General features: G+C 39.0%; 1 protein-coding gene across 7 annotated transcripts in view; it reads left to right on the top strand.

Moving 5' to 3' along the window:
- Window positions 1-25,553, top strand: part of Dennd1a (DENN domain containing 1A) — a 348,973-nt gene that overhangs the window by 124,139 nt on the left and 199,281 nt on the right. For 6 of the 7 annotated variants that reach the window (XM_019205953.2, XM_019205954.2, XM_019205955.2 and 3 more), the window contains one exon: window positions 5,619-5,719. In XM_019205953.2, coding sequence (XP_019061498.1) covers window positions 5,619-5,719 — 101 coding nt within the window. Of the gene's footprint in view, window positions 1-5,618; window positions 5,720-25,553 lie in introns of those variants that run through there. The other variant, XM_010613505.3, reaches the window with a different exon arrangement.

Genomic DNA, 25,553 nt, shown 5'->3' with positions numbered 1-25,553 from the left:
GATTTTACAGTGGATTTTTCCAATTGAGAATAAATCATAATAAAAAACTAAGAACACAACACTGTTTGAATGATGATACAATTTATTTCCTGATGACTACAAAGATGGTTTGTAATTAAATAAAACAATCTGGTTCTCGAATTGAGAAAGTGAACAACTTTCCCAAGACACATATTTTCTGCAACCATTCTATATGTTGATTTTTAGTCAAAAATAAGTAGAATTAAAATAACCTGTCTTGAAAGTTAGTAATCTAGTGGTCTTTCTCTAGTCGTTGATCTATTTCTTTGATGCATGGAGAAAGGACATCCAGTTGCCCATAAACCTGTGAAGCAGGTGTCAGTTTGATTATTTAACATTCTGAGTTCTTAGATATGAACAATGACTATGAACACCTGATTTTCCCCCCTCCGGCCTTTAGAACTTTTTAAAAATTGTAATTTCTACTTCTGGTCTATTAAGCAGTTGCAGTTTGTTAAATGTCTGATAACTTTGCCTACCATTTCTCATGAATTTCAGCTGGAGGCATTCTAACATTTATTTTTTCCCAAACAGCTACGCAGCACCTGTTCTGTGTCAAGCATAGGAAGAGATAAAGAGAGGCTTTGAATGTGGTCTCTGTCCTTATAGAGTCTCATGCTCTTGTTCTACTATCATCTTCCTCTGAGATCTTCAGCATGTCAGGGGCCTGGCATGGAGGAAGGTTGTGCCCTCCACAGTTTGGTGATGGAGATAGGAGTGGATGAAGGTGATGGTTCTTAAATTATGAATTTGAAGTGGGTCCCTGTAGCTGCGAAGAGGAGAAAGCAAGACTGTAGATTTAGGGCCAGGGATTTAGCTCAGTGGTTCCACCACCTGCCTCACAAGCACAAGGATCTGAGTTTGATCCCTGGTACCAAAAAAGAAAAAAAAAATACTGTAGATTTACTTCTGCATAGTCAGTATAACTGAAAAAGGTCAACTGAGGCAGAGGAGAGTCATTCTTCACCTCAAAGGAGGGTAGTTCCTCTCGAATCATGAATTGTTAAGAAGTACAGGGCACAATTTTTTTGTAGCCCACCTTTTCATTTTACATACAGAGGAAAGTAAGACCAAAAAGGAAGTGGTTTACTCAGATCCAAAGGAGAGTTAGTAGAAGACCATGCAAGTATGTAAAAGGGAGCATGAGAGCAAGACTTTCTACTACCCTTACGCCATGCTTTCAGATAATGTGAGCCCAAGATGGCATATAAACCACTCCCTTTTATTAACAGTCATTAATTCCTTATCTAGAATTTCCTGTGGATTAAAGACACTGCAACACCTTAAATGTGACTAATCCCGAGGAAATGATCAGATGTGAGTTTATTTTAAAAATGATTCTTTTCAAACGTAATACTTCCATGCCTTAGGCATGAAATAAATTTTGTGCATTATTTTTCTTGTTAAAAAAAAATAAAAGATTCTTCCTGTTGCAAGTATTTTGTCCTAGATGTTTGGTCATGTAACAGCAAGGCAAATGCGTATCTACATAGTTGGACTGTGCCAACTGGGACAGAACCTTACCCATTTCAGAATCTTCAGCATAGTGGATGGCACAGTGAAGGCACATACTTTTTGAGTTAATTTATGCATTATGGAGACAGTGGCCATTATAGCTTGACACACCTGGACGTGAGTTCCAGTTCTGTCACTTACTAACAGTATGGCCTTGGACAAGTTATTTCACCACCAAGACTGTTTCCTGATCTGTGAAATGTGGTGAAAGTGTTCATGTCATCTACATGCACATTCCTTTGAAAGAAAGCTTTGCAAGGGCCTCAACCCCCAGCATGGTTCCTGGCACATACACTGTGGGGATTTTTGTTGCATTTTTCTTTTTCTAGAAGGCATTCTTTCTTTTAATTCCATATTAAGTTGCAGAGCTGCTGTTAGCAATCAGCCCAAGTATTGGGAGCTTAGATTTTGACAGTCTGAACGTTATCTGTGAGAATATTTTTATTTTAAAAAATAAAGGTTCCTTGTGATTTTCCACTTATACCTTTGATCATGCTCCATTCATATCCTATCCCCACTGCCTTCACTTTTTCCCTCATCCTCTAAGAAAATAATGGAGACTATAGAAACTCCAACATATAACTGACCTTGTGCACCTTTAATTGAGGACAGAATTTGCTAAACTGCGGCCAAAAACCCACCAGTGGTTTATTTCACAATCTGTGTCCTGGCTAGACTAGCTGTTGGCTGTATAATTTGTCTGGTTTTGTCTGGAATCTTAAGACTATTCAGCTGCTTCAGGGCAAAATCTTTTGGGGTGTCATTAAATGGGATTGATAATTGGCTTCTGATGAATATTCATTGTGACTAATGACTTTGGGCAAATTTTACACATACTATCTTTCTATTCTACTGAGTGAGATTTTGATAGGATCATTTTCCTCAACTTGCACTTTAATTAAATATTCACAATACCCCTTTGTTGACTATACTTCAAATTATATACTTTCATTACTTTAAAATTTTGTTTTCTGTAGTGTATGGTCATAATTGTTTAAGGATTCTCATTTTTAGAAAAGGGGGTTAGAGTTATTTAAAAAGAAGAAGCTAGTGGTACTTTACAGAACATTATGTATTATTTCTGGCTAAGCATAGATATATAGTAAGACTTTTCTTAAAAAGTAATCAGCTTAGCCACTATTCTTAAGTAACAATGCACATAATTTGTGCCATTTAGTATTTTGGAATAGAGCCAAACAGTTCCCTGTTTTGTTTGTTTGTTTTTCTAATCAAAAGGGTGCTGCATTTTACTCCATTTGGAGAGATCTGGCCCTTAGAAAATCCCCTAATGAAATGATCAAGTAACTTAAAACCTTGATTTTTTTTTTTAAATGAAGGTTAAGTAATTACAAAATCCTGGCATTTAGCTTGGTGAATTTATTTTGAAGTTTAGGAAACCTGGATGAAACATTGTCTGAAGATAAGATTTTGACCCAAAACAATTTAAGTTAAAAAGAAGCTGATGATGAAGTTCTGTTTCAAACAGAGCCATCCTATTAAATGACTGTTTCAGCAAATTGCAAATGAATCATGAGATGATGCTTGTGTTTTATTGCACTTCATAGATTTTTAAGTGCGTTAATAGGCATATTATTGTATAAATGAACAACTCAAGTTTTCCAAAAGTAGCATATTTGTATGTGTGAATTGTTACTGTTTAGAATTGGAGTCATATGCCCTACTCTGTGGGACTCATGAAAATGTTAGGACAGTATTGTTGAAAGCCAAGCTACTGTGTTTCTATTATAAACATACTCAAAGTATGAATTGTTTTTATTTATTTGGTACACATTGCATTAACTACCATTTGTGTATATGCTATGCCACAGAGAACATGGGAAATGAAAAAGTAATATAATTACAGTCCATTTAATACTGGGATATATGCCCAGGGGAGCCAAAGACAGACTTTTTTTGTACAGAGTCCTAACTGAGACATGCGTTTGCTAGGGGTACAAATAATCTAGTTCGGAGGATAAGCGAAAGAAAGCGCCTGTAATTATTCCTACATGTACAAAATGATATATTCCACAGGAGAACTTGGAGAAGGCAGTTAAGACTGGTGGTTGGAACTGCTGAGCTATTGGAAACTGCCTTTCCCAGTCATGTCTCTATGACTTTTGACCAGGTAGTGAAGTGATTGAGCCTACAGATTAGAAGGAGCACAGTGGCAGTTAGTTAAAGGATAGGATGAGATCCAAAGCTAGTGTAACCTTCAGCCTGACTTAAGGGTGGAATTGGAGTAAATTGGTTCATCCTCCATTCACATGACAACAGCAAGGATTTTCATCTCTAGGAAACCCTGAAGGGATTAGTCATATATGTATACATATGACATGCTCCTTTATCAAGGAACCTATAAAAATATGTTGGGAAGGGTGGGTTGGACCTTGCAGCTTTGGTGTAGTCTCTGGGAGCAGCTTTTGAGTGCTTGCTCCTATTCCTGACATGCACCTGATGTAAAGAACAGAGTCTGAAAGGAAAGGGGGTGGGGGAAGGAGCACTTTAGCTTTAATACCCACGTCTCACAACTGTGAAGCATCAGCAGAATATCCAATTTAAAGCTGTTCGTGTTACACTAACCTCTGGGATTCTTTTAACTGGGCCTTGGCACTTCACTCTTCTGCCACGTAAATGTCCTTCTGTCAGCAAAGGCCAGTTAACAGCTTCCAAAACAGGCAGAATCCTTGTGGGAACAGGCTTCCCAGAAACCAAAGAAACATTAAAGAAAAAAACACAGAAGGAAACATGTGTTGTTGGCTTTTGTCACTTCATAGCTATATCTCCAAAGGTTGGTTTTTTTCCCCTTCCTATTTTGCCATCTTGAGTTTTGTAGCAAATTGTACCCATTTTTAGTATTGTTATTTCCTAAATTTTTATGTCCCAAATACTAATTTTATGATAGATTATCTCTAACTCTTAAGAAAATAAAGAAATATAAAATAGGAGCATGTCAAAAGAATAGAAAGAGGGAGGATTAGCCAGTAAAGAGTGCCAGAACAATTGATTAACTAACTGTGTGGAAAAAATAAATTCTCACCTCAGTTCTTAAAACTAAATTAATTCCAGGTGGATTAAAGAGTTAACTGCTAGGAGAAAATTTCCTAAGACTTTCTCAGGATAAAAGTGGTGGAAATCACCACTAAAGAAAACAGTTGTCTACATAATTATTTAAACCTTCTCTTCACTCAGAAATTAAAAGAAAATTAAGAATAAATCATTTTCAAAAACATTACAAAGGGTTGGAATTCTTTTCAAGTTGTCAACGCTTGTTTATAAATTCATGTGTAAATACTAATGTTCATTTTAAAAGTGGACTGAGACTATAACATAGATCATTTACCTAAGAAATGTAGTCAAGAAGCATGACAAAAGGTGCAACAATACTGAGGAAAGGCAGACCTCTATCCACTTATTATATCAACATATTTATATTATTGCATTTGGTAAGTGCCTTAAAATATTCATGAACTTTGTCCCTAAATTCTACATCTAGGAACTACTTACAAAATTTTTGTTCTGATGCAGTACATAACTGATAGAAGAGTAGTGAAATATAATATTAGAAATATTTATAGATGTGGAAAAATGGTATCAAATAATGTTAATTTTTAAAAGAACACTGTATTTATAGTGTTCCTAATTTTATTAGGAAAAGAAACATAAGTGCTTGTGTGTGTGATACCCTAAAATAGTAAATAATCTGATGGTGAAACTCATATTTTCTTGTGTATCTCCGTTTTCTGACTGTACTCTACTCTAAGTGTGCATTAGCTATTTTTCATTTCTTTTCCAGTACTAGGGTTGGAACCAAGGGCCTCACACATGGTAGAAAGAATCTCTACCATTGAGTATATCCTCGGCCCTGCATTGCCTTTTATAACCAGGAAAAAAATACATATTTGAAAATTCTTACAGAATTTGCTTTAGGGTGATCAAATTAATTTAGAATTATTTCTGCAGATCTTTCATCCTGTAATTTTAAGTATGTTGATGTGTACATATTTCATTTTATTGCTGCAAGCCAGTGACAGTGCTTCATCACTTGATTTTTCTGAATTTCTGCTTTGCTTCTGTTGCAGTTGACTGCCTGCATCCACGGCTCAGCCGCGATGCTCTACCCCATGTACTGGCAGCATGTGTACATCCCCGTGCTGCCCCCACATCTGCTGGACTACTGCTGGTAAGGCTTCAGTGAACCCTACTCTCTGCATTCCCGCTTCCAGGAATGGGCTAGGAGTGATAGGTCTGTAACTTGTTAATGCCACAAAGGACTCTACATTAAAATAGTCTAAAATGACTCAGATTTGAGAACACCTGATTATATAGCTCTTTTCTTTCCAAACAGCTTTCCTATATCTCATGACATTCTAAAGAGTTCAAGAAAATAGGTAACCCTTTTTCCATTTCTCAGCTTGGAGAAACCAAAGCACCAAGCCGTTGTGTGCTTTTCCCTCTAAGACAAATTGGAAACTGGTGACAGGAACAGTTGAGATCCCCAAGGTCTTCAAGTTTCAGCCATGCCCTGGCATGTCCCGTCAGACTTGCTGTCAGCTGCCATTTGGGAACAAAAGCCAGACTTCAAAATCCTCTGAAGTTTTTTGATGAGAATGTCGCTGTTGAGTGAAACATGTTTTAGTGAAAGGGAGGAAGCTGTGGAGTTGACCTGGGCAAGTCACTTGGCCTAAGGCTTTGTTTCGTCATCTGCAAGAGGAAGTTGTTGAATATGTAATTATATAAAGGTGAAATGAGCTAACAGATGAAGGCACCATGTATGTAGAAAAAACTAGCTCACAGGAGGTACGTAGTTAATGTTTCTGCTGAAGCATCAACATCCTCAGTGTCTTCAGTAGATGACCGCAAAAGTCCATGTGGCCAATTTGGATCTGTTTTTCTCATGAACCATTTCTCTAGTGTAATGTGATAAAAAGACATTGTTTCCAAACAGTTCTTATAAGCAGATGTTGATAAAGGAACACAGTTCATATGTAAGGAAAGGCATTCACTGCTTGCCAAAAATCAGGAGCTTCTGGAGAAAAGGACTCTCACTTAAAAATAAGTGATTCAGGACATGAGCCATTGGTTCAGAATGATGAGTCCAGACCAATCATCATTTTTGCTATTTTGCAACCCTCTCACTCTAAAAGTTCACCAACATAGCCAAATTATCCTGGGATCTTAAAGATATTCTACCATCCCCCTTGTTTTGTTTTGTCTTAGTAAATGTTTGCAGCACATAATGACCGCACTCATCCCTGGGAGTTGGTACATGTACATAACACATCTTAATTTGTTTTTCATACCCTTCCCTTCCCTTTTTTCCCCTGAAAGTATTTGGTTCAAAATGAGATGTAGCATATGGCCAACAGATAAAAATAAGGGCCCTCCCTTGAACATAGCACCAGTGAACTAGCTCATTTCTCTGTCATATTACTTTGTTATTAAGGTTGGTCTTCTTATCCATGCCTTTTTTCTTCCATTTATGATATTAAAGGGCAGTATGTTTCCTACCATGTGGAGGATATAATCCTAGCTTTTGTTTTGTTTTGTTTTAGCAGTACTGGTGGTTCAACCCCAGACCTTCACACTAAACTACATCTCCGGCCCTTATTTTATGTTTTATTTTGAGACATCGTCTTGATAAGTCATGAAGTTGCCAGGCTGGGACGGAACTTTTGATCCTCCTGCCTCAGTCTCCCAGAGTTTTCACATTAAAGGTGTAAGCAATGACACCTCTCTTACTGTGGCTTATTTAAAATTTCTTCTTGATTCATCAAGTGGCTGGGATACACATTTTGTTCACTATGTCTCTATATCATGGCTTATTTTGGAAGTTATCTTTAGTTAATGCTTTCTAGGTACTGTTGGTTTGGGTTCTATTTTTCTTCCCTTCTGGAGCAGGTAAGAGAAATTCTGCTTTTTTCAGGTAGAAAAAGATGATATAAATCTCTCATAATAAATTCACTCTGTCCACCATTAGATGTTTGAGTTTCCTCTTTAAGGAATGTTTTTAAAATTCAGGGTCCCTCTGGAGCCCCACTCAATCCACATTCCCTATCTTCTGCCTTCCACTGGGGACTTCATGGAGCACTAAACTCTATTCAGTGGTAGCTGCTCCTTCTGTCCCAGGTCAAAATGAAGATCATCAGAATCCTGTCCCCCGGCCACAGCATGGTCATGCTTCACTCTGTCTTTTGACTTCCAGCCCTGTCAGTGTCATTACCTTGTCTCCTGGTTTCCATTACTCATTTGTCTAGATCTTTTTCATCTTTCCCTGCTGTCCTCAGTGACTTCAGAAGCCACACTTCTGTGGGCCTCCTCTATCCCCACAGAGCTCACATTGGCTGTATTTGTGGTCTGGTTACAGGTTCCTTCTCTCCCTCAGAGAGGCTGTGAAGTGGTGTAGATAAGGATGAACCTGAGAGGAACTGAGCCCGTGTCTTACTCCATTATTTCCCAGCTCTGTAGCTTAAAGTGCGCAGCTTTTCTGAGTCTTGCCTCTTATGTATGATTGTTTCAAAACAATTTTACATGCAAAGGCACATTATAGACTGAAAAGTGCTATCAGGTACCCAGCAGGATAACACACTTGGTGTCACTTAACCATTGAAACTTCTTTTTTTTTTTTTTTTCTACTTTGAGTTTATTGGTACATTTTAGGGATACAGTACAGTTACATTCATTGTTGGGATCTTGTACCTCTATATGACAAGTCTTGGTTCTCATTTTTTCCCCTTGTCCCTGCCCTCCCTTCACCCCCTCCTCCCCTCCCCATCTACAAACACTTTATTTCCATCTTTTCATTATCTCACATTTTTTTCTTTCCCTTATTACCTTTCCCCTACCCATCCCACCTTCCCTACACCTTTAGCTCCTTTCTTCCCATTTCACAATGTCAGTAATCTTATTAGGATCCTCTATTATTGCAGATTATTCACACCACAGAAACTATTCGGTATTTACACATGTGTGCCTTATTTATTTCAATTAGGAGTATATCTTCAATATGTATCCATTTTCCTATGAATGAATCTATTTTCTCATTCTTTATGGCTGTGTAATATTCCATTTTATAGAAAAACCACATCTTCTTTATCCAGTTTCCAACGGATGGGCAAATGGGCTGTTTCCAAGTTTTAGCTGTTACAAACTGTGCCACTATAAACATGGGTGCGCATACTTCTCTGTGATATGATTATTTTGAAACTTCTTGATTCCACCTCTCTGCCTTTGAGTTCTTCCCTCTGATTTTGACTTCTTTCCTCCGATCCTTCGCATCTTCCCTCTCTTAATACCCTTTGTATCTGTCTTACCCCTCACCTCTTTGTTACTTCCTTTCTGTTCTACCTCTTCACTAACCCCGTTTGGATTTTATCTTCCTGCTTGCCCTGAACCTTTTTCAGTGCAGCAGATATTTACTGATGCCTGCCACGTCTCAGGCGTTGTGCTAAATGTGGGCAAAAATGAGAGTGAGTCTCCATCGAAAGAGACTCAGACAGTTGAGTGTAGAAGAAAGGTAGACAGATCATTTGCACCCATACTGCTAAGATGCATGAGAAGGGAGCTGTTCAGGGTTCCCTACTAATTCCCTAGAGGCTCTGGCTGCCCTGGCCTTGCCACTGTCACTGAGCACCTCCACCATCTTTCTGTCTGAAGATACTGGCAGATACTGCTATAAGAAGGCTAGAACCCCTTGCATAGAAGATCCAGTAGAAAGTGGTGTCACCTACCCTCAACTTGTCCTGCTGCTCTGCACTGGGCCCCAAGCCCTCACATCACCTACCATGTGTCAGGCTCTGGGCTGGGCTTGGCTTCTCCCTATTCTGTTTGTATTGCCACAGCTATTTTCTCCCCTTTCCAAAGCTTCTTACTATACCTTATCTTTCTCTTCCTCCTCCTTTCCTACCATCCTTAAGAACGGAAAAACAGACTTTTGAAAGCCTCACCTAGGCTAAGGTTTTCTTGTCTGAAGATTGCCAGGATGCATTGGGACCGCTGATCTGCCTGGTATCATTAAGTTCCCCTACCTTCCCTCCTCTCCCCACAAGTGTGCTCAGATGACCCATTCCTCAAACTAGACTTATGCTTACTGGTTGTTAGGTCCATTTCACAGATCAGTAAACCAGGGGCCCAAGAGGTTCAGTAATTTGCCCCAGTATGGATACTATGTATTGTCTGATTCCATCCTTATAAAAACGAACAAGAATTATGTCTATACGTAACACAAAAATTAGATGTTCATATGTGTATATATGTAGAGATACATTACCAGCCGTTTTTATTTTGAGGTAGACTTTCGTTAAGTTACCCTGGCTGGCCTTGAACTTGTGATTTTCCTGCTATAGCCTCCTAGCTGGGATTATAGACACAAACAACCACACTTGGTTGTGTGTTTTTTTTTTACCGGGGATCAAACTTGGGTCCTTGCGTTTGTGAGGCAGACGACAAAGTTATAATTTTGAAAGCTTTCTTTTGAAAAATTAGTTTTCATTCTAGCCAGTTGTTCTTTACAGCTACCACCTTTCTCATTTTATTTGCTTAGAGGGTGTATTAGCTGTTTTACACTTTCCTGGGAATATCGATCCAGATTCTCCTTTTCATTACCGGGGATCAAACTTGGGTCCTTGCGTTTGTGAGGCAGACGACAAAGTTATAATTTTGAAAGCTTTCTTTTGAAAAATTAGTTTTCATTCTAGCCAGTTGTTCTTTACAGCTACCACCTTTCTCATTTTATTTGCTTAGAGGGTGTATTAGCTGTTTTACACTTTCCTGGGAATATCGATCCAGATTCTCCTTTTCAAGTTCATCTTTGACTCTAGCACTCTGGAGAACTGGGTCCCTAGTCTAACCAAGGGCACTAATATCAGCAGGTCCAACTTCAAAGGAAAGATTTGGCAAGGAAGGCGCTGAGCCCTTGTCTCCCCAAACTTTCATTCTGGAGAATCAAGGTTCAGACTTACATTCGTGCCTGAGTGGGGTTTGTAATGAGGGTCCATCTTGAAAGTTTCTGTGTTTGTATAAAAGATTCTTCTAGTCTCATTTTCATGAAAGAACTTTTTGACATCTGACCAAAGGATGATTACAGGCCAGTGGGGATTGCTGTCTCTTTATTAATTGTAAGATATAAGGATGATGAAATGATAGACCCAAGAGAAAGAAAAAAACCAGATCCTCTAGTCAAGACTTAATTTGATCACCTTCAGCCTACTGCCACTGCTCTGGTCAGAAACTATCATGAAATTTGAGTCAATGCTAATAACTATTCTATTGTGCTTGGTGACTTCTACCACCATTAAGTGTAATCCTCAGTGGTAAGAACCAGCAGGGATAACTAGCATTTTAAGTAAAGTGCTAGGAGCCTGAAACATGTAAATTTGAGGGAGGTTTGTTCCTCTGTAGATGATTTAAATGTTAAGTACATCCCCATGCAGGGGACACACAAAATGGAATCTGAAAACTATTATCTCCTGTAGAAATGAACTCTCAATTTGCTCACTGCACAGGAAGGGCGGATTCTAGTTATTTTCACTGCCAGCAGGTGCCCTTTCTATGCATAATAGACTTCACAAGTGTAATTAACACATGAGGACCACTGCTGCCAGTTTTTCTTCAGGTACATGCTGCTAGGAGTTTTTAGGACAACAGTGTAGGCCACAAGAGCTTTTCACCTTGCACTTGGTGTTCATTGACCTCTGGACAAAGACATGTTAAGTGGGGCTGAGCGCAGCCACTGATGTTAGTATCATAGGTCATGGTCCTTGGACCCAAAGACCTCAGAAGCTGAGTTGCAGCCTTTGGTAGACCAGGGACCAGTACAGCAAAGCTTCAGTTTACATGCAGTTAATAAATTGAAAGTATGATACTGAAAACCCTGCAATTATGTGGAAGATACTAACTGCACATTTGCAAATGCAACAACCAATTATCTGAGTTAACTTTAATTAGAGCTATAATCACAGATTATAATTATCTGAATAAATCAGTTTGGTACAAATGGTTAGCCTTAAATATTTCCCAAATTAATTTTTTCATGTCCCTTCATACTTTGGGAGAGGCTGGTAAAAGTGGAAGTGATTGGGTTTGGATTCAGACAGACATGGATTCAAATCTCAATTCTCATCTCTTATTAGTTGTGTAACTTAAAAATCTGCTTCACCTCTCTGATTCTTAATGTCTTTTTCTGTAAAATGGTCTGATTGACCTACTTTAAAGCATGGCTACACAATCATAGAGTTAGTCATCAAGTGATGTGGAGGGCCACTTAGTTAATGATAACTGCTCTTACCATTGTTACTACAAAAATGGGAGATAGATTTTGGTTTCCAGAAGGTTTAACACACATCAAAATGTTACTATTCTTGTTTCTGCTGCTTTGTGAGCTCAGGAAAAACTTTATAATTCATCTTCTCTTTTTACCCCTCAGATTGTTTTTATTTTGATTTTTTTATTTAACTTGAGTTATTGTATGGTTGTTTTCATTTGCAGCTGTGGCATAAGAATGAAAAGAAAAGAAACAAAAGCAGATGGCAGAGAAAACGAAAGGAGTAAGACATTTCCAGCCCTTATGAATATTTAAAAACATGTGCTGCTGGTTCCTTACTACTGTAGATCTGTGCTATTCCCTTGACTTTGAAAGTGAAAACAAGAATGTTCCCTACCTTAGCTGATGGCATCTCTGACCTTGGCCAGTATTGGGAAAGCCTTCCGTTTCTGGGATAAAGGGATTAACTTGCTGATGAGCATCAGCATTTCATTTCATGGTGACAGTCACCATCAACTGCTTACGGTGGGGCAGGGGAACACTCATAAACATTGTCACAAATCTAAAGTCGGGCTTTAAAGTAAATTAATAGCTTCCTTGTAGTATATGATAGGAAATTGAAGCTCAGAGAGGTTTAGTGACTTACCCACTATCACACAGCTAAGAAATAATGGACCCTGTGCTTGAAATCCAAGGACATCTGATGTTAAAGCTTTCCTTAGTTATATCCTCCAGAGTATCAGAGAATAAGTTATACCCTTGGCCAACATTTTGTGAAAAATTCTTTATATACTCTTAATGCCTTGCTTATTGTAGCTGTGTGTTGTTATTCATTAATTATAGATTCACTCAACAAATATTTATAGAATACTTATGATGTACCAGGTACCATACTAATTAAATTTTTGCTAATAAAAGGTTTTAATAGCATCCATATGGTATTGCCCATGTAAATTCCTTTTTCTCCTTTCCTCCTTCAGACATAATCCTAAATAAGGGCCACAAATTAGTTTACAAGTTGTATATTTAGGATACAATATTTATGTTGAAATATTCTGAAAGCAGATCATGACCAGTTCATATGTTCCCCTAAAGACCAACCAGGTCAAAGCCAGGTTAGTAACTAACTCCTGATGCTTTTTGTGTTGATAGCTGAACCAAAAAGTTAAGTAGGATATGTAAAATTAAGATATAAGTTTTGATTTGAGTTTGTAAAATGCAGCCTTTCCTGGCATTGTAGAAGCTGTTCTTCCTCTTAGCATGAGATTGCTCAGACTCTGTGAGATCTGAATTTTAGGCTGGCTGTGCTCCGTGTAGGGCTTTGAACCAACCCTCACGTGCTGCATTATGTATTCCATGTAGGATTTTCAGCCCCACACTTGAAATATGTCTCACCATGAGTGCACAGTCCATGTAAGTGATAGGGCATCAGCCAGGACATAGTTGTGAAAAGACATCCAGTTAGTCGAAGCTGAGTGAGTTCTAGTCACGATCTTCATCAATACCAGAAAATTTTGCATAGGGAATAAAATAAATCAATGCTAAATTAAATGAAATTCTTAATATTCTTGGTGACAGAGACAAATCAAATGAAAATGTGATCTAGTAGAAGAAGAAAGCCTGCCTTTGACTTGGCTTTCCCATGTACTATCTTTGAGGTCTCTTCTATCTAAAGTAAATAGTAATTACTACTGACACAAATCAGGTGCTCTGCAAATAGAAACTACTACCTTTATTTTATGCATGACTATATACCCTCAATATATATGTACTTGTGTGAGTGAGTGTGTGTGTGTGTAGATGACCCATCAAAATCTAATTCATAACACCCAGGTCAGATGGAAGTGGATTAGATGATCAGGTGTGGCTAAAATTATCTTCTACCTATCCAATCCTGGCCTGTGTAGGTTTTGTTAAAGATGGAATTCCAAAAGGTACACAAAGGCTATATGCCTTTTCCATGTTTCACTAAGTATTTAATGAGTATCTATTATGTCCCTGGTACCAGACATAGAAAAATAGGAAAACAGAACTCAGGCATCCAGGCAAGAGTGGGAAAACAGAGCTATTTTGTTTTCTTTTCAGGGGAGGTTTGGCTATAAAGCAAGGATCTAAAAGTGTTTCTTTGCTCCAGAGTTGGAGCTCATATGGGAGGGATGGGAGGGAGTAAGGATCAGGATTTCAATTTCAGACAGAAGAGAAGTTGGATTGCTAGTGGACTGAAGGTCAGGAAATGCTCGTGCACACACAAACACAAATACCAATTTGTGTGTTGGTTAAACAAAGGGAAATCATAGATTGCTAAGCAGATTTTTTTTTTTTTTTTTTTTTGGTACTGGGGATCGAACTCAGGTCCTTGTGCTTGTGAGGCAGGCAGCGGAACCACTGAACTAAATCCCTGGCCTGCTAAGTAAATTCTTAAAGTTTGGTTGAAGTTTGAACAGAAAGGGTAAGTGGTGGGCAAGAGCTCAGACTTAGAAGTCAAAGTTCTGGTTTCAAACATTGGCTGTTGTCCTACTGGATATGTGACTTGGTGAGTCACATAATCTCTCCAAGTCTCAATTTTCTCATCTGCAAATCATTGCTAGGAGTACAACTAAAATTATCATTCTGTCTGAAGAGCCTGGCAGCAAGAAAGCAGCTAAAAGGTTATTAGATGATGATGATCACTGAGCCCTGTATTGAGAAGTACCTTCATTTCCTTCAGTAGCGCTCAAAATAGTTCCAGAAGTCTTTGGAGAAGCTTTGGACAATTTCTGAGTAAACTGTCTTCCGGGTAGAAATAGGAAAGAGAAGAGATTGGGATCTGTGCATTGTCTGTGCTATAAATTCTATGGGAAAATTATGTTTTTTCATTAGATATTTTTATTAAAATATGATTCACATGACACAAAATTTAACTCTTTTAGAAATATATAATTCAGTGGTTTTTATTGTATTCCAATTATCTAATAATATGTGAGACATTTAGATATAACTAATGTAGTTAATGTCCTGATCCATTAGATTTTTAATACAGTCTTCATTGTTTTGATGTATCCTTATCATAAAAAATGTTTAACCTTTGGAAAGCAAAGTAAAAAACAACAAAAAGCAAGTGGTATACAAAAATGAGTAGTTGGCATCAGATGTTTAACCCTGGTCCCTGCAGAGGTGCCCCAGAAGGCACAGATAGCAAGAATAAAGGAGAATATCTCTCATCCAGCCTCAGATGTTACTGGGACTTGCAGAGTATCTCATTCCTTTTTCTCAAAACAGGAATGCCTGAGACTGGAAAATTTATAGAGGAAAGATATTTATTTTGACTCACATTTTAGGAAGTGCAAGAGGAAGGCACTGCTATATGCTTGGCGTCTGGCGAGGGCCTTGTGCCAAAAAGTGGGAAAGCTGAATGACACGTTTGTGTTCCCAAGAGTGGTCACATAGTGAAAGAGAAAGCATGAGAGGTAAATGTTGCCTTATAACAACCTGCTCTCTAGATAATTAATCCAGTCTTGTGAGAACAAGAACTCACTCCCAAGAGATGGCATTAATTTATTCATGAGGGTTCCACTTTCATGACCCTAACACCTCCCAGTAGGTCCTACCTCTCAGCACTTCCACACAGAGGAACTAAACCTCAGTATGAGCTTTTGTGGGAAAAAATGCATCTTCAAGTCATAGCGCACAGAGAAGACATGGTCCCTTTAACGTGGAAATGACCCTTCCAGGTTGGAAGGTGGTGCTGCTTGGCCTACCTCCACAACCTGTGAGGAGCTCTTCTAACTGTAGCCTAACCAAACTAGTAGTTTCTACCTCCTTGCTTGCTGTATCTGAGCTTCTTCACCTGCCCTGTCATTCTTAGCTTCCCAAACCTTTCCTGAGGTGATAAGGAGCAACAGCTTGCCTCCCTGACCCTAGTTACTGATGTAGCTGGCTCTGACTTCAGCTGACCCTTCCAAGTCCAGCCTGGCTCTCCATTTCTCACAACACATTCTGTACGTAATTCCTCACTCTCTGACCTGGAACTTCTGAGACACTCTTGTAGTGGACTCTACAGCAAAGATACTTTAGCTGTTCCTGGGAACTACAGGTAACAATAAGGCAGGAACCACAGACCGTGTAACATCCAAGCCCCAAAACAGTTCAGCATGGAGCAGCAAGTTACCTCATGGCAGGGCTTTGGTGCTTGTCTCTTGGTGTTTGGCACCTAGGAAAATATATGAAACTCCAACATGGTGTAGGCTTCGAGTCTCTCTCCATAAATGTAGGTATACCATTAAAAAAGAAAATGGGTCTGTCTTTCCCTTAAATATTGGAAACACTGGAATGCTAGGGTAAAAAGGTATTTGGATATTGCACATCTTGGCAAATGAGGTATTTTAGTCTCAGCAAAAGAAAATCCTTTTCTGTTTTCACTACTGCATTAATTTTTTAACACTTATTTCTTCATAAACCTCTTTATTCTCTCTTCTCATGTATTTTGTACCTCAATCAGTATTGCATTCTAAAAGGACCTTATGGGCTGCTGGTGACTCATCACCTGAGACTTCCTTTTTGTCACTGGCTCTAGTCATAATGGTTCTCATTGAATTTTCTGTGGCAACGGAGAGCCCTATCTCCTGACTTTCCTCTGAGATTAACTTCTCCTGCTGCCGAGGTCTTAGCCATGGAGCCATTCCTGATACTTTCTGAGTCTGTCTTCTTCAGGTATACTGAGAAGGTAAAAAATGGCAGACAAGTCCAAGCTTTGATGTTTAACTTTCCAGGTTTTCATCCAGGTGTTCTCTTTATTAAGTCTAGTGGCTTAGAGCTATAGAAAGTATCTGTACTCTTCCAGCCCCTGTAAGTTACTCCAGGAAGCTGCAGAGACACTCTCTGAAAGGCATCATCTTGTCTCTCCCCTATTCACTGATCAGCACCAGGGATATACATGTGTTTTGTATTAGGAAACCATCTCCAGTGCCCTAGTGCCAACAGCCAGCCGGCATTGAGCCCACCTCCACTACTGGAATGCCTATATTTTGGCTGCAGAAACCACAAATGGAAACGAGGCAGTCTCTGCCTCTTCCCCAAATCTAGAATTGATTCTGGTTTCCTCATCTCTGGTTGCTTATGAATTAGTCTCCCTGGTTTGGAAACCAGGAAAGAAATGCTTTTTTAATTCATGGTGTTCCTACAAGTCATGATTTCAAGCTATATTTTCTGCCTTGCACCATCTGTGACCTTTGTCAATTTGCTTAACTTCTTTGAGCCATAGCTGCTTCTATAAGTTAGGGAAATCAGCCTTTCATGGTTGCTGCAAAAATAAAATGCAGTCACTTTAGGCCCTCCAGTTGTGCACCCAACAGCACCTTTAAGTCTCCTTGCAGAAATTTGAACATGTATAATAATTCACTTACTTAATCTGTTACTAGCTGTAGGCTCTAGATAGGCAGAGATGAGATCTATTTCTCTGTTCTCTCTCCCTAGCCTGGTATGGTGCCTGATCGATCCATGGTCATATTTGGTGACTGATGGACCAGCATATAGAACACACTGAGCATATAGTAAATGCACCATAAGTTGGTGGTTTTTGCTTTCCCCTCCCGTGGACCCTTCTAAAAATTGAGACTCTTGAGTGACTAGTATTTCCTTCAGCTTCAGGATTCCTAGATACCAAAATCCAAAGATCCATAAGTTCCCTTGTAATAAGGATGCAGTGGTTACATATAACTCTATACATGTCCTCCCCTATACTTTAAATCATCTCTAGATTATTTGTAACACCCTACAGTGTAAATGCTATGTAAATAGTTGGTATTCATTATTGTTTAAGGAATAATGACAAGAAAAAATAAAAAACAATAGAGAGGCAACTGTCTCTGGCCTGACTACACAAACAAGGTATACGAGGTGCCAGGCACACACTGCTGAAACCATGAGTGCTGCAGAGACACAGAGGATCTGCGAAGAGCGGGTGGCCACAGCAGAGCATGCTACAAATCACTTCATTCACATGGAGTCAGCATAGTATTTAACATGGAGCAAATTCAAGTTTTGTTTTTTGGAGCTTTCTGGAGATTTGTGTTTAGAATAATTTTGTTCCATAATTGGTTGAATCCTTAGATGTAGATCCTGTGGATCTGAAGACTGTGGGAGTTTTTTTTGTGTTTGCGTGTGTGTGTGTGTGTGTGTGTGTGTGTGTGTGTGTGTGTGTGTGTGTGTGTGTGTGTGTGTGTGTGTGTGTGTGTGTGTGTAGACACTAAAAATCACCTTATGATCTCAGTTCTTTCTTTATGTTGGCAGCCAGAGTGCTAAGAATCCAACCTGTGGCCCTGCAAGTTGGGAGTCACAGCATGAAATTCAGCTATTAACCTTACCAGGGCTTTGTCCCTAGCTCATTTCCCACTTCTGTGACTAAATTGAACGGTTTCATATAAATTGCTTTATACTGTATCCCATTTAGAACAGAAAAGTGTATCAGTCAATTCCAGCTAGTAAAATAGTTTTATTTTAGCCACAGATCTACTTGCTATTTTATTTTTAGTATAATTATTAAATAAGCTTTTTTGTTAAATGTAGCATATTGGTTAAGGGAAGTCACTATTAAATAAGAGCAACAAAGAAAGGATTTTGGCTGGAGTAACTGTTAGCAGGGTGATTGTGGGCACATTTCTAAGAATGCCTTATCTCATCCCTGGCCCAGAGTGATGCCTAATACATAGTCATTTTGATTGATTAGAAGATGAATGGCACCCATTGGATTATTTGAGGATTAAAAGATACAAGGTAATAAAGGCTCTTGGTATGTGGTATGTGTGCAGTATGGAGCAGCATCACTTTCTTTATTCTCCCTGCTCTATTCAGAGCACCATAGTAGACTCTGGGAGACAGCAAACAGTTCTGTTCTGTGACTGACAAGAATAACCATTCAAATCAGCACGTGCTTTATGCCCAATGAGTAACGCAGACCAAAGCCTCTAAGAGAGGTATGAGCAACCACTGGGGCAATCTGGGAAGTAGGCAGCAAGGGCTTAGTAGGCCATATGGAGCAGGAGGACAGAGGCCCACAAGACACCATGTGACCCAGCAGTCAGAACAGTTTGGGTCCAGACAACTCTTATGGTGGAGAGGGCTCTCAGACGTACTGTAGAGAGTCCTGGGACTTAGCCAGGCCACCTGAGAGAGCAGGTTGGAAACGTCCTGATCTCCCTCTGAGTACTCCTCCTTCCAGGGCTATGTGGACACTGATCTTCTGGGAGAAGAATGACTTGTTTTATCTGTGTACTTTGGCTGTGCATTCTGGTCTCACCATATGACCTTGGATGAGTAGCATTCGGATCTGTAGTTTCCCCATCTCTGAAATGGTGGATCCAGCAGCATGACCTCATACTGTTGCCCTGAGGACCCAGGAGAATGTGCCTGTCAAGCCTCAACCTCATACTGGCTCTTGGCACGTGTGCAGCCAGTGCTGGCTGCTCTTACTGGCTGCCTGTGGCACACTGGCTACCACGTTAGTCTGAAGGACATTTATCAGCTGCTCTCAGTGTCACCTAAGCTCTGTTGGTGTTCTCCAAGATGTGTTGCCTGGTCTTTGTTCTTCTCCCATTCTTTCATCCTTTAACGTCTCTAGCAAAGCCAGGCCTCATTGTGTAAAACAAACTTTAAAACTGTAAGACTGTGTTTATACTTTTGTTTCTTTTCAAAACAAGAAAGAAAAAAACCTCAAGTGAATTTGGTCTCTTTCAGAGTTTCCTTGCCTTTAAAGATAGTAAACTGAGGAAAGACGTGAGAGACCCTCCTACCTATGAAGGGTTTGGGGGTAAGAAGGGGAGTGCCCCTGAGGGGTAAAGTGGGCATTGCTAAGTGTAAATGGTAGTGTTAGCTGTGCATTTACATGGTGGGAAGGAAAACAAAAAGTGGATTTTCCAAATTCCTAGGCTGCTCCGCACTGTGTTCCTCCATGAGGTCAAAGAGAGCTTGCTTCCTGTAGGTGGGCCCCTGCTCTCCACCCACTCCTTCTTCCTCTCCCCTTCCTTTGTCTTGGGAAGTTGTGTTTTATGTATTTGAGCAGCCAGTGTTCTTTTATTTCACCTGACTCATTTCCAATTAGTAGCAGCTCACCTCAGGGGAACACAATTAAGAGGGTTCCAGTTATCTAGGGAGAAGAATTAAACAAATTGTGAAAGTGCAATAGTAATGAAGAGGGACTACCACTAATACTTCTGCTGGATCCATATTCATGCCTCTTCATTGCTAGGAATGAGCTCAGGCTGTAAGACCTACCTATACAAGAAGTGCTGTGTATCACAGCCCTGGAGTATAAACCAGGGTTGGTTGAAGGGCCCCTTTAGTACCAGTCTTCCTTTTGGCTTCATACTGATTATGTGCTGTATGACATAGGCAAGCCTGAGCTCACAGACCAGCAGCCCTGAATTTGAAGTTCTTGTTCTTTCTCCCCTTTTTTTGCTTCACCAATGTGACCTCGAGCAAGTCACTTCACCTTTCTGGGACTGTTTCTCACCTGAAATTGTGGATAATAGCATTACTTTCCAGGGCCGGGGATTTAGCTCAGTGGTTCTGCCACCTGCCTCACAAGTGCAAGGACCTGAGTTCGATCCCTGGTACCCAAAAAAATAGCACTACTTTGCGGAGTTGATTTCAGAATTATGTATGAAATGCATAAAAGTGACTGAGTCAATAGGAAGAAAAGGGCTAAAGGTGTAGGGAAAGTGGGAAGGGTAGGGGAAAGGGAATAAGGGAAAAGAAAAAAAATATGAGAAAATGAAAAAATGGAAATAAAGTGTTTGTAAATGGGGAGGGGAGGAGGGGTGAAGGGGGGCAGGGACAAGGGGGAAAAATGAGAACTAAGACCTGTCATGTAAGGGTACAAGATCCCAGTAATGAATGTAACTGTATTGTATACCTAGATTGTACCAATAAACTCAATTAAAAAATAAGTAAATAAAAGTGACTGAGTCACTCAATAATATTAATTTCTTTTGCCTTTAGGATTCAAAATAAAGATAGCTTTCAGGTAAAGGTCATTGTCTTGTCATTACCCTGACAACAGCAAAAGAAACCCTTTCCTTTGCAAGGGATAAAGAAGGAAGAGTAGCTTTTACTCTCCCACAATGTCCCTGAGATAGTCAGATATTACAATAATTACTAGTACACGGGCCTAGTACAGATTAGCCCTATTCTGCTATTCAGAGATACACAATGGCTTCCCGCAATTGCTGTCAGCCACACAGTAGTTGTGACACGGTTGTCATGGCCTGCCTATGCATGAATTTGGTCATAGCTGTTAATATTAATACTGCTTTAATTTACTTATGTGTGTTGTTGATTCTGCCTGAGTTGCATTTAATTGCTGTTTTAAATGTCTTCAAAATTGCACTATGATTCAGCATTGGAATGTAAAGTCACTGTGGATGCTGAAAGGCACCAAGCAGAGAAGCTGGGTATACATTTCCTTTTAGTTAAGCAAGTATATTTGCATTTATATTTTCTATAAAAGTAACAAAGAACTTCTTCCTCAAACCTAAAAGAACATAGGTTCTAGTAGATGAATTTTTGTATTGTTACTGTTTTACCTTTGGAAAAGTGTGGACATTGATGATCTGAATCATTCAGATGAGTCAGACTCTTAATGTGAAGCTTTTAGGAGTAGTATATTCAAATTATTTTTGCCATATTTACCTTTTAATGTATGCCAAGAGAGATAAAACATTTTTTAAATTTGTCATTGTAAGTGGTCAGAAAGCAACAAATCACTGTTTTCTTCATGATACATTAAAATAAAGAGGAAAGATGCCCTTTACAAGAAAGTGACATGTAACTTTGTTGAACTCAGAATATACAGAGTTGGCTTGGGGGTTAGAAACCCATGAAGAGAAAAATGATCATTCCTCATGGAGTCTTGATTGTCCTCCTCAGTGGTTTGCTGGAGCAAGAAGCCATTCTCTGAGTGAGAGAATGGGTCTAATGCTACCAGACTTGCCAAGGGCTTGGAGAGAACCCATTTGAACTTGACAGCCAACTTACTAGGTGCCTGTCAGGAGCTGCTCCTCTGCTAAGGCGTAAGGCACCTCATGGATCTTCTCCAGTCCCTACCACAGTTGTGAAAGCTCTCAAATGGACAGGCACTGCCCTTTTGGAAAACAGTTTGCCAGGATATAACAAAAGATAATACATTTTTCAAACCCAGTTGAAATGAACAAAATAACCTGTCCTGTCTTTTGACTTAGTAATTTAGTGTATAAGAATTCATGTGTGAAGCTGTTCATTGTCATCAGAGTGAAATTTATCTTAGTGAAAAGTTGGAAGAGACTTATTAACTGTCAGAATAGAGTGCAATAATTTGTGGTATATCCATACTTGGTGCAATAGTATGCAGTCTTTAAAATAATAATCACAAAAGTTACAGAGCAAAATGGAAAATGTTAATGAGAACAATGAGAAAACAATAAAATATATACAGTTTATCTGCAAGATACAGAATTGTTTGTTAACATGGGCTAGCATTAGAAAAGAATAATTCAAAAATAAAAGTAGTTGTGTTAAGGTGATATAATTATGGGTACGTTTCCCCCCAAATTTTCTTTTTATAATAAAAAGGCAAGAAAACAGGAAAGGTTTCCAAGAAAATGAGTCAGTAGCCACAATAATTATTGAGGTATATTGAGAATATAAATTGTTTTCAGAACATATCTAAAATTACCCAGTCACGTACTTGCCACACTGAGATGTTAAGGAAGCTTTGGGGTTTCTTTTTCTTCCCTTTCCCTCCTCCCACTTAGAATTTGTAATTATGTATTTTCAGAACAAAAGTGCTTTCAATTCAGGGAAGTTTTAGAAGCTTCTTAAGCAAATGATGATAATATAAAAGGTAACTGTCCAAATTTGCATTCATACAAAACATGGAACTGCGATGATTTTAGAATAAATGCATTTTAAATATTTTCTAAATACAGAGCTGTTGCAGTCCTAACACTACTTGTCCAAGAAACTGCATTTCTATGATAGGCCATAATTACTCTTCGAAAAATTATTGGGTTTAAAAATTACCTACCTAAAGATGCCCAAAGAGAGTGAGTTCCACTTGTCCTTATATATAGAGTCTTATATTTGTAGTCAGTTCAGTAGGGCCCTTTTTTTTTCTTTCAAGGTATTATTGGTTTTTATTGCAGGACAAAAAGGTATAGCATGACAACCTGCACACTTAAAATTCTAGAAAATACTTCTCTCTCAGGTAAGAGCCTTTGGTTAAATTGTACAGAGGGCTTTGACCATCAGTATTGCTTTTACCTTTTTCTTGTAGTTGTTTTTCATAGGTCAGCTTATTTATTGGAATTTCAGGCCTAAAATTCTAATTAAAACTGATGATTAGTAGTCAGTTGTGTGATTAAATATAAGAACCGGCGGGGGGGCAAGGATTTAGCTCAGTGGTTCCACCACCTGCCTCACAAGCACAAGGACCAGAGTTCGATCCCTGGTACCCTCCCCCCAAATAAGAGCTGGAAAAGTTGATGCAATTTAGTCAAGTTTTACCAATCTGAGCTTTTCAACCTTGTATGTGTTAGGCTGCACTCCTGGACACATTAGTAAGTGGTCATTTTTCTGGATTCAGTGCTCTTCCTGCTTCCTTTCATTACATTAGGCAAGGTTCCACTAGATGAGACATTTGTAGTCTTAAGACTTCCTGCCGGGGTTCAAACTTTGTATTTTTTTATATTGAAGCTGTCATGTTCCTGAAGCTATTTAATTAGAAACACATCCATTTCAGTGTACATTGGAAAAAAGCTTGGACAGTAGAGCCAGGCACACTGGGAAGTTGTAGCATTTGTGTAGCTGGCAGCTAAACTAATGGTTTACAGTTTAAGGGGAAAAAAATACTACAGGGCATTTCCTTCCCCCTAGAAGCAAAGAGAAGCTAAATGTGGCCAGCAGATACCTTAAAAAGAAAGAGAAGAAAAAAACAAAAAAACAAGAAAAGAAAGGGTAACTCCACTTTCATTGCAGTTACATGAATAGTTTTTTCTTTGGCTCTTATCAAATACCAAAAATGCAAGTCTCTTAGAAGAATAGCTCCCAAACTATGCTGCTAATATGAAGTCTGTTTTACATGCTCTTGAAATCTGTAACTGCTGAGATCTATAGAAAGGAGGGCATTTTATATTCTGGGGAAAGATTTTGCTTGAGGAATTTTATTTATTGAATGATAATGAGGGAATTGTGCCTTTTCTTATTTTTAAATGTTTGAGCAATTGTAAAATGTGCATCTGATGTTTAGAAACTTCTTTGCCTGGCCATTGCTTTCTTTGATACTGTATTGCATTGCAAGCAAACTTCTCTTGCCTCATTACTCAGTCCTCCTTGTCTCCCTGACCTTGTCCCCCAAAGAGTCACCCTGCCCATCTACTTTGACACCCCCACCTGGTCCAGAGGAAAAGTGTCTGGTCACCCCAGTCTGAGATATTTATCATCTTTCCTAAATTCATAAAGAAATACCCTCTGCACATCTCATAGAATATACCAAGTATTGGAGAGACATATGGAAAAGTTACCAGTTTCTACTTTTTCTACTTCTTGACCTCCCTACTCTGCCCCCAGGAACTACATGCATGGGAAGAGGACCTTGGGATTGTAAATTTCATGACAAAAAAATCAGTGGTGACAGCAGGGAAGACGTGCATACACTTTGGAGTAAAAGCTCAGTTTACCACTTAATTGGTTTTGTGCCATTAGATAAATAATTTAACCTCTCTCTAGTCTATTTCCTTCTCTGTAAAATGAAGGTTACACCTACCTCAAAAGGTTGTTATGTATTTTCTCAAAGGTGAATGTAAAAGTTTTTGTTTATTTGTTTGGTTGTTTTTTTTTGTTTTTTTTTTTGTTTGTTTGAGACAGGGTCTCACTATGTAGTTGAGACTGACCTGGAACTCACTATGTAGCCCAGGCTGGTCTCGAACTCACAGCGATCCTCCTGCCTCAGCCTCCTGAGTGCTGGGATTACAGGCATGCGCCACCATGCCCGGCAAATGTAAAAGTTTTCATATAACCAGTAGCACATTTATCATTGGTAGGTAACATCACAAATAGTCATGAAAACAAAAGAAGCATTCATCGGTCAACTCAAAATGCCCAAGCTTTAAAACTACTGGAGTTGGGTTCTCATCCTTATGGTTAATCACTGTTGGTCTGTGAATGAAGGAGTTATCAGAGGCTTTGTGAATTGTGTCATCACATAGCATGTGTGCCACTGGGGTGGAGAAGCTTCCTGGCAGCACTCCAAATACTTTGTTTCGTTAGAATGAACAGTTAGGTCCTATCTCTTGATGGCAGAAAGAAACATTCTCCTTTGAACCCATTATACCCTCTGTGTGACTTCAACTGCATTTTCCACTATCATACAATCATAGTTCCCATTTTTATTGGGAACTTTACTAGTTGCATGAAGTATATGTGTTTCCTCTTGTTCTAGTAATAACATGCCAGGTTAAGTCCATTCTCCCATTTTAAAGTTAAAGTGACTGAGGCTGTGCAGTTTGCATCGCTGCTGTTTAGGGACTAACTGCGAGGTTGATGTTCTTCCCACTAGCCAAACTATTTCCAGTGCTACTGCGTTTTTTTAAATTCTTCAGAAGTTTCTAGGCTTGGGAACAAAATGTCATATTAGGATTTTTGTTGTGAAAGGAAATGTAACTGTGCATACGTTTATTAAGACAGTTTTTCTCCAAATAGTGAACCATCTGTAATTTTCTGTCAAAAGCAACAGACATTAAAGCAGCTG

The sequence above is a fragment of the Fukomys damarensis genome, unplaced genomic scaffold, assembly GCF_012274545.1.
Source record: "Fukomys damarensis isolate Sample0158 unplaced genomic scaffold, DMR_v1.0_HiC HiC_scaffold_36, whole genome shotgun sequence".
Taxonomy (NCBI): Eukaryota; Metazoa; Chordata; class Mammalia; order Rodentia; family Bathyergidae; genus Fukomys; species Fukomys damarensis.
The sequence above is the reverse complement of the archived record's forward strand: the minus strand, read 5'-3'. Positions and strand labels throughout refer to the sequence as shown.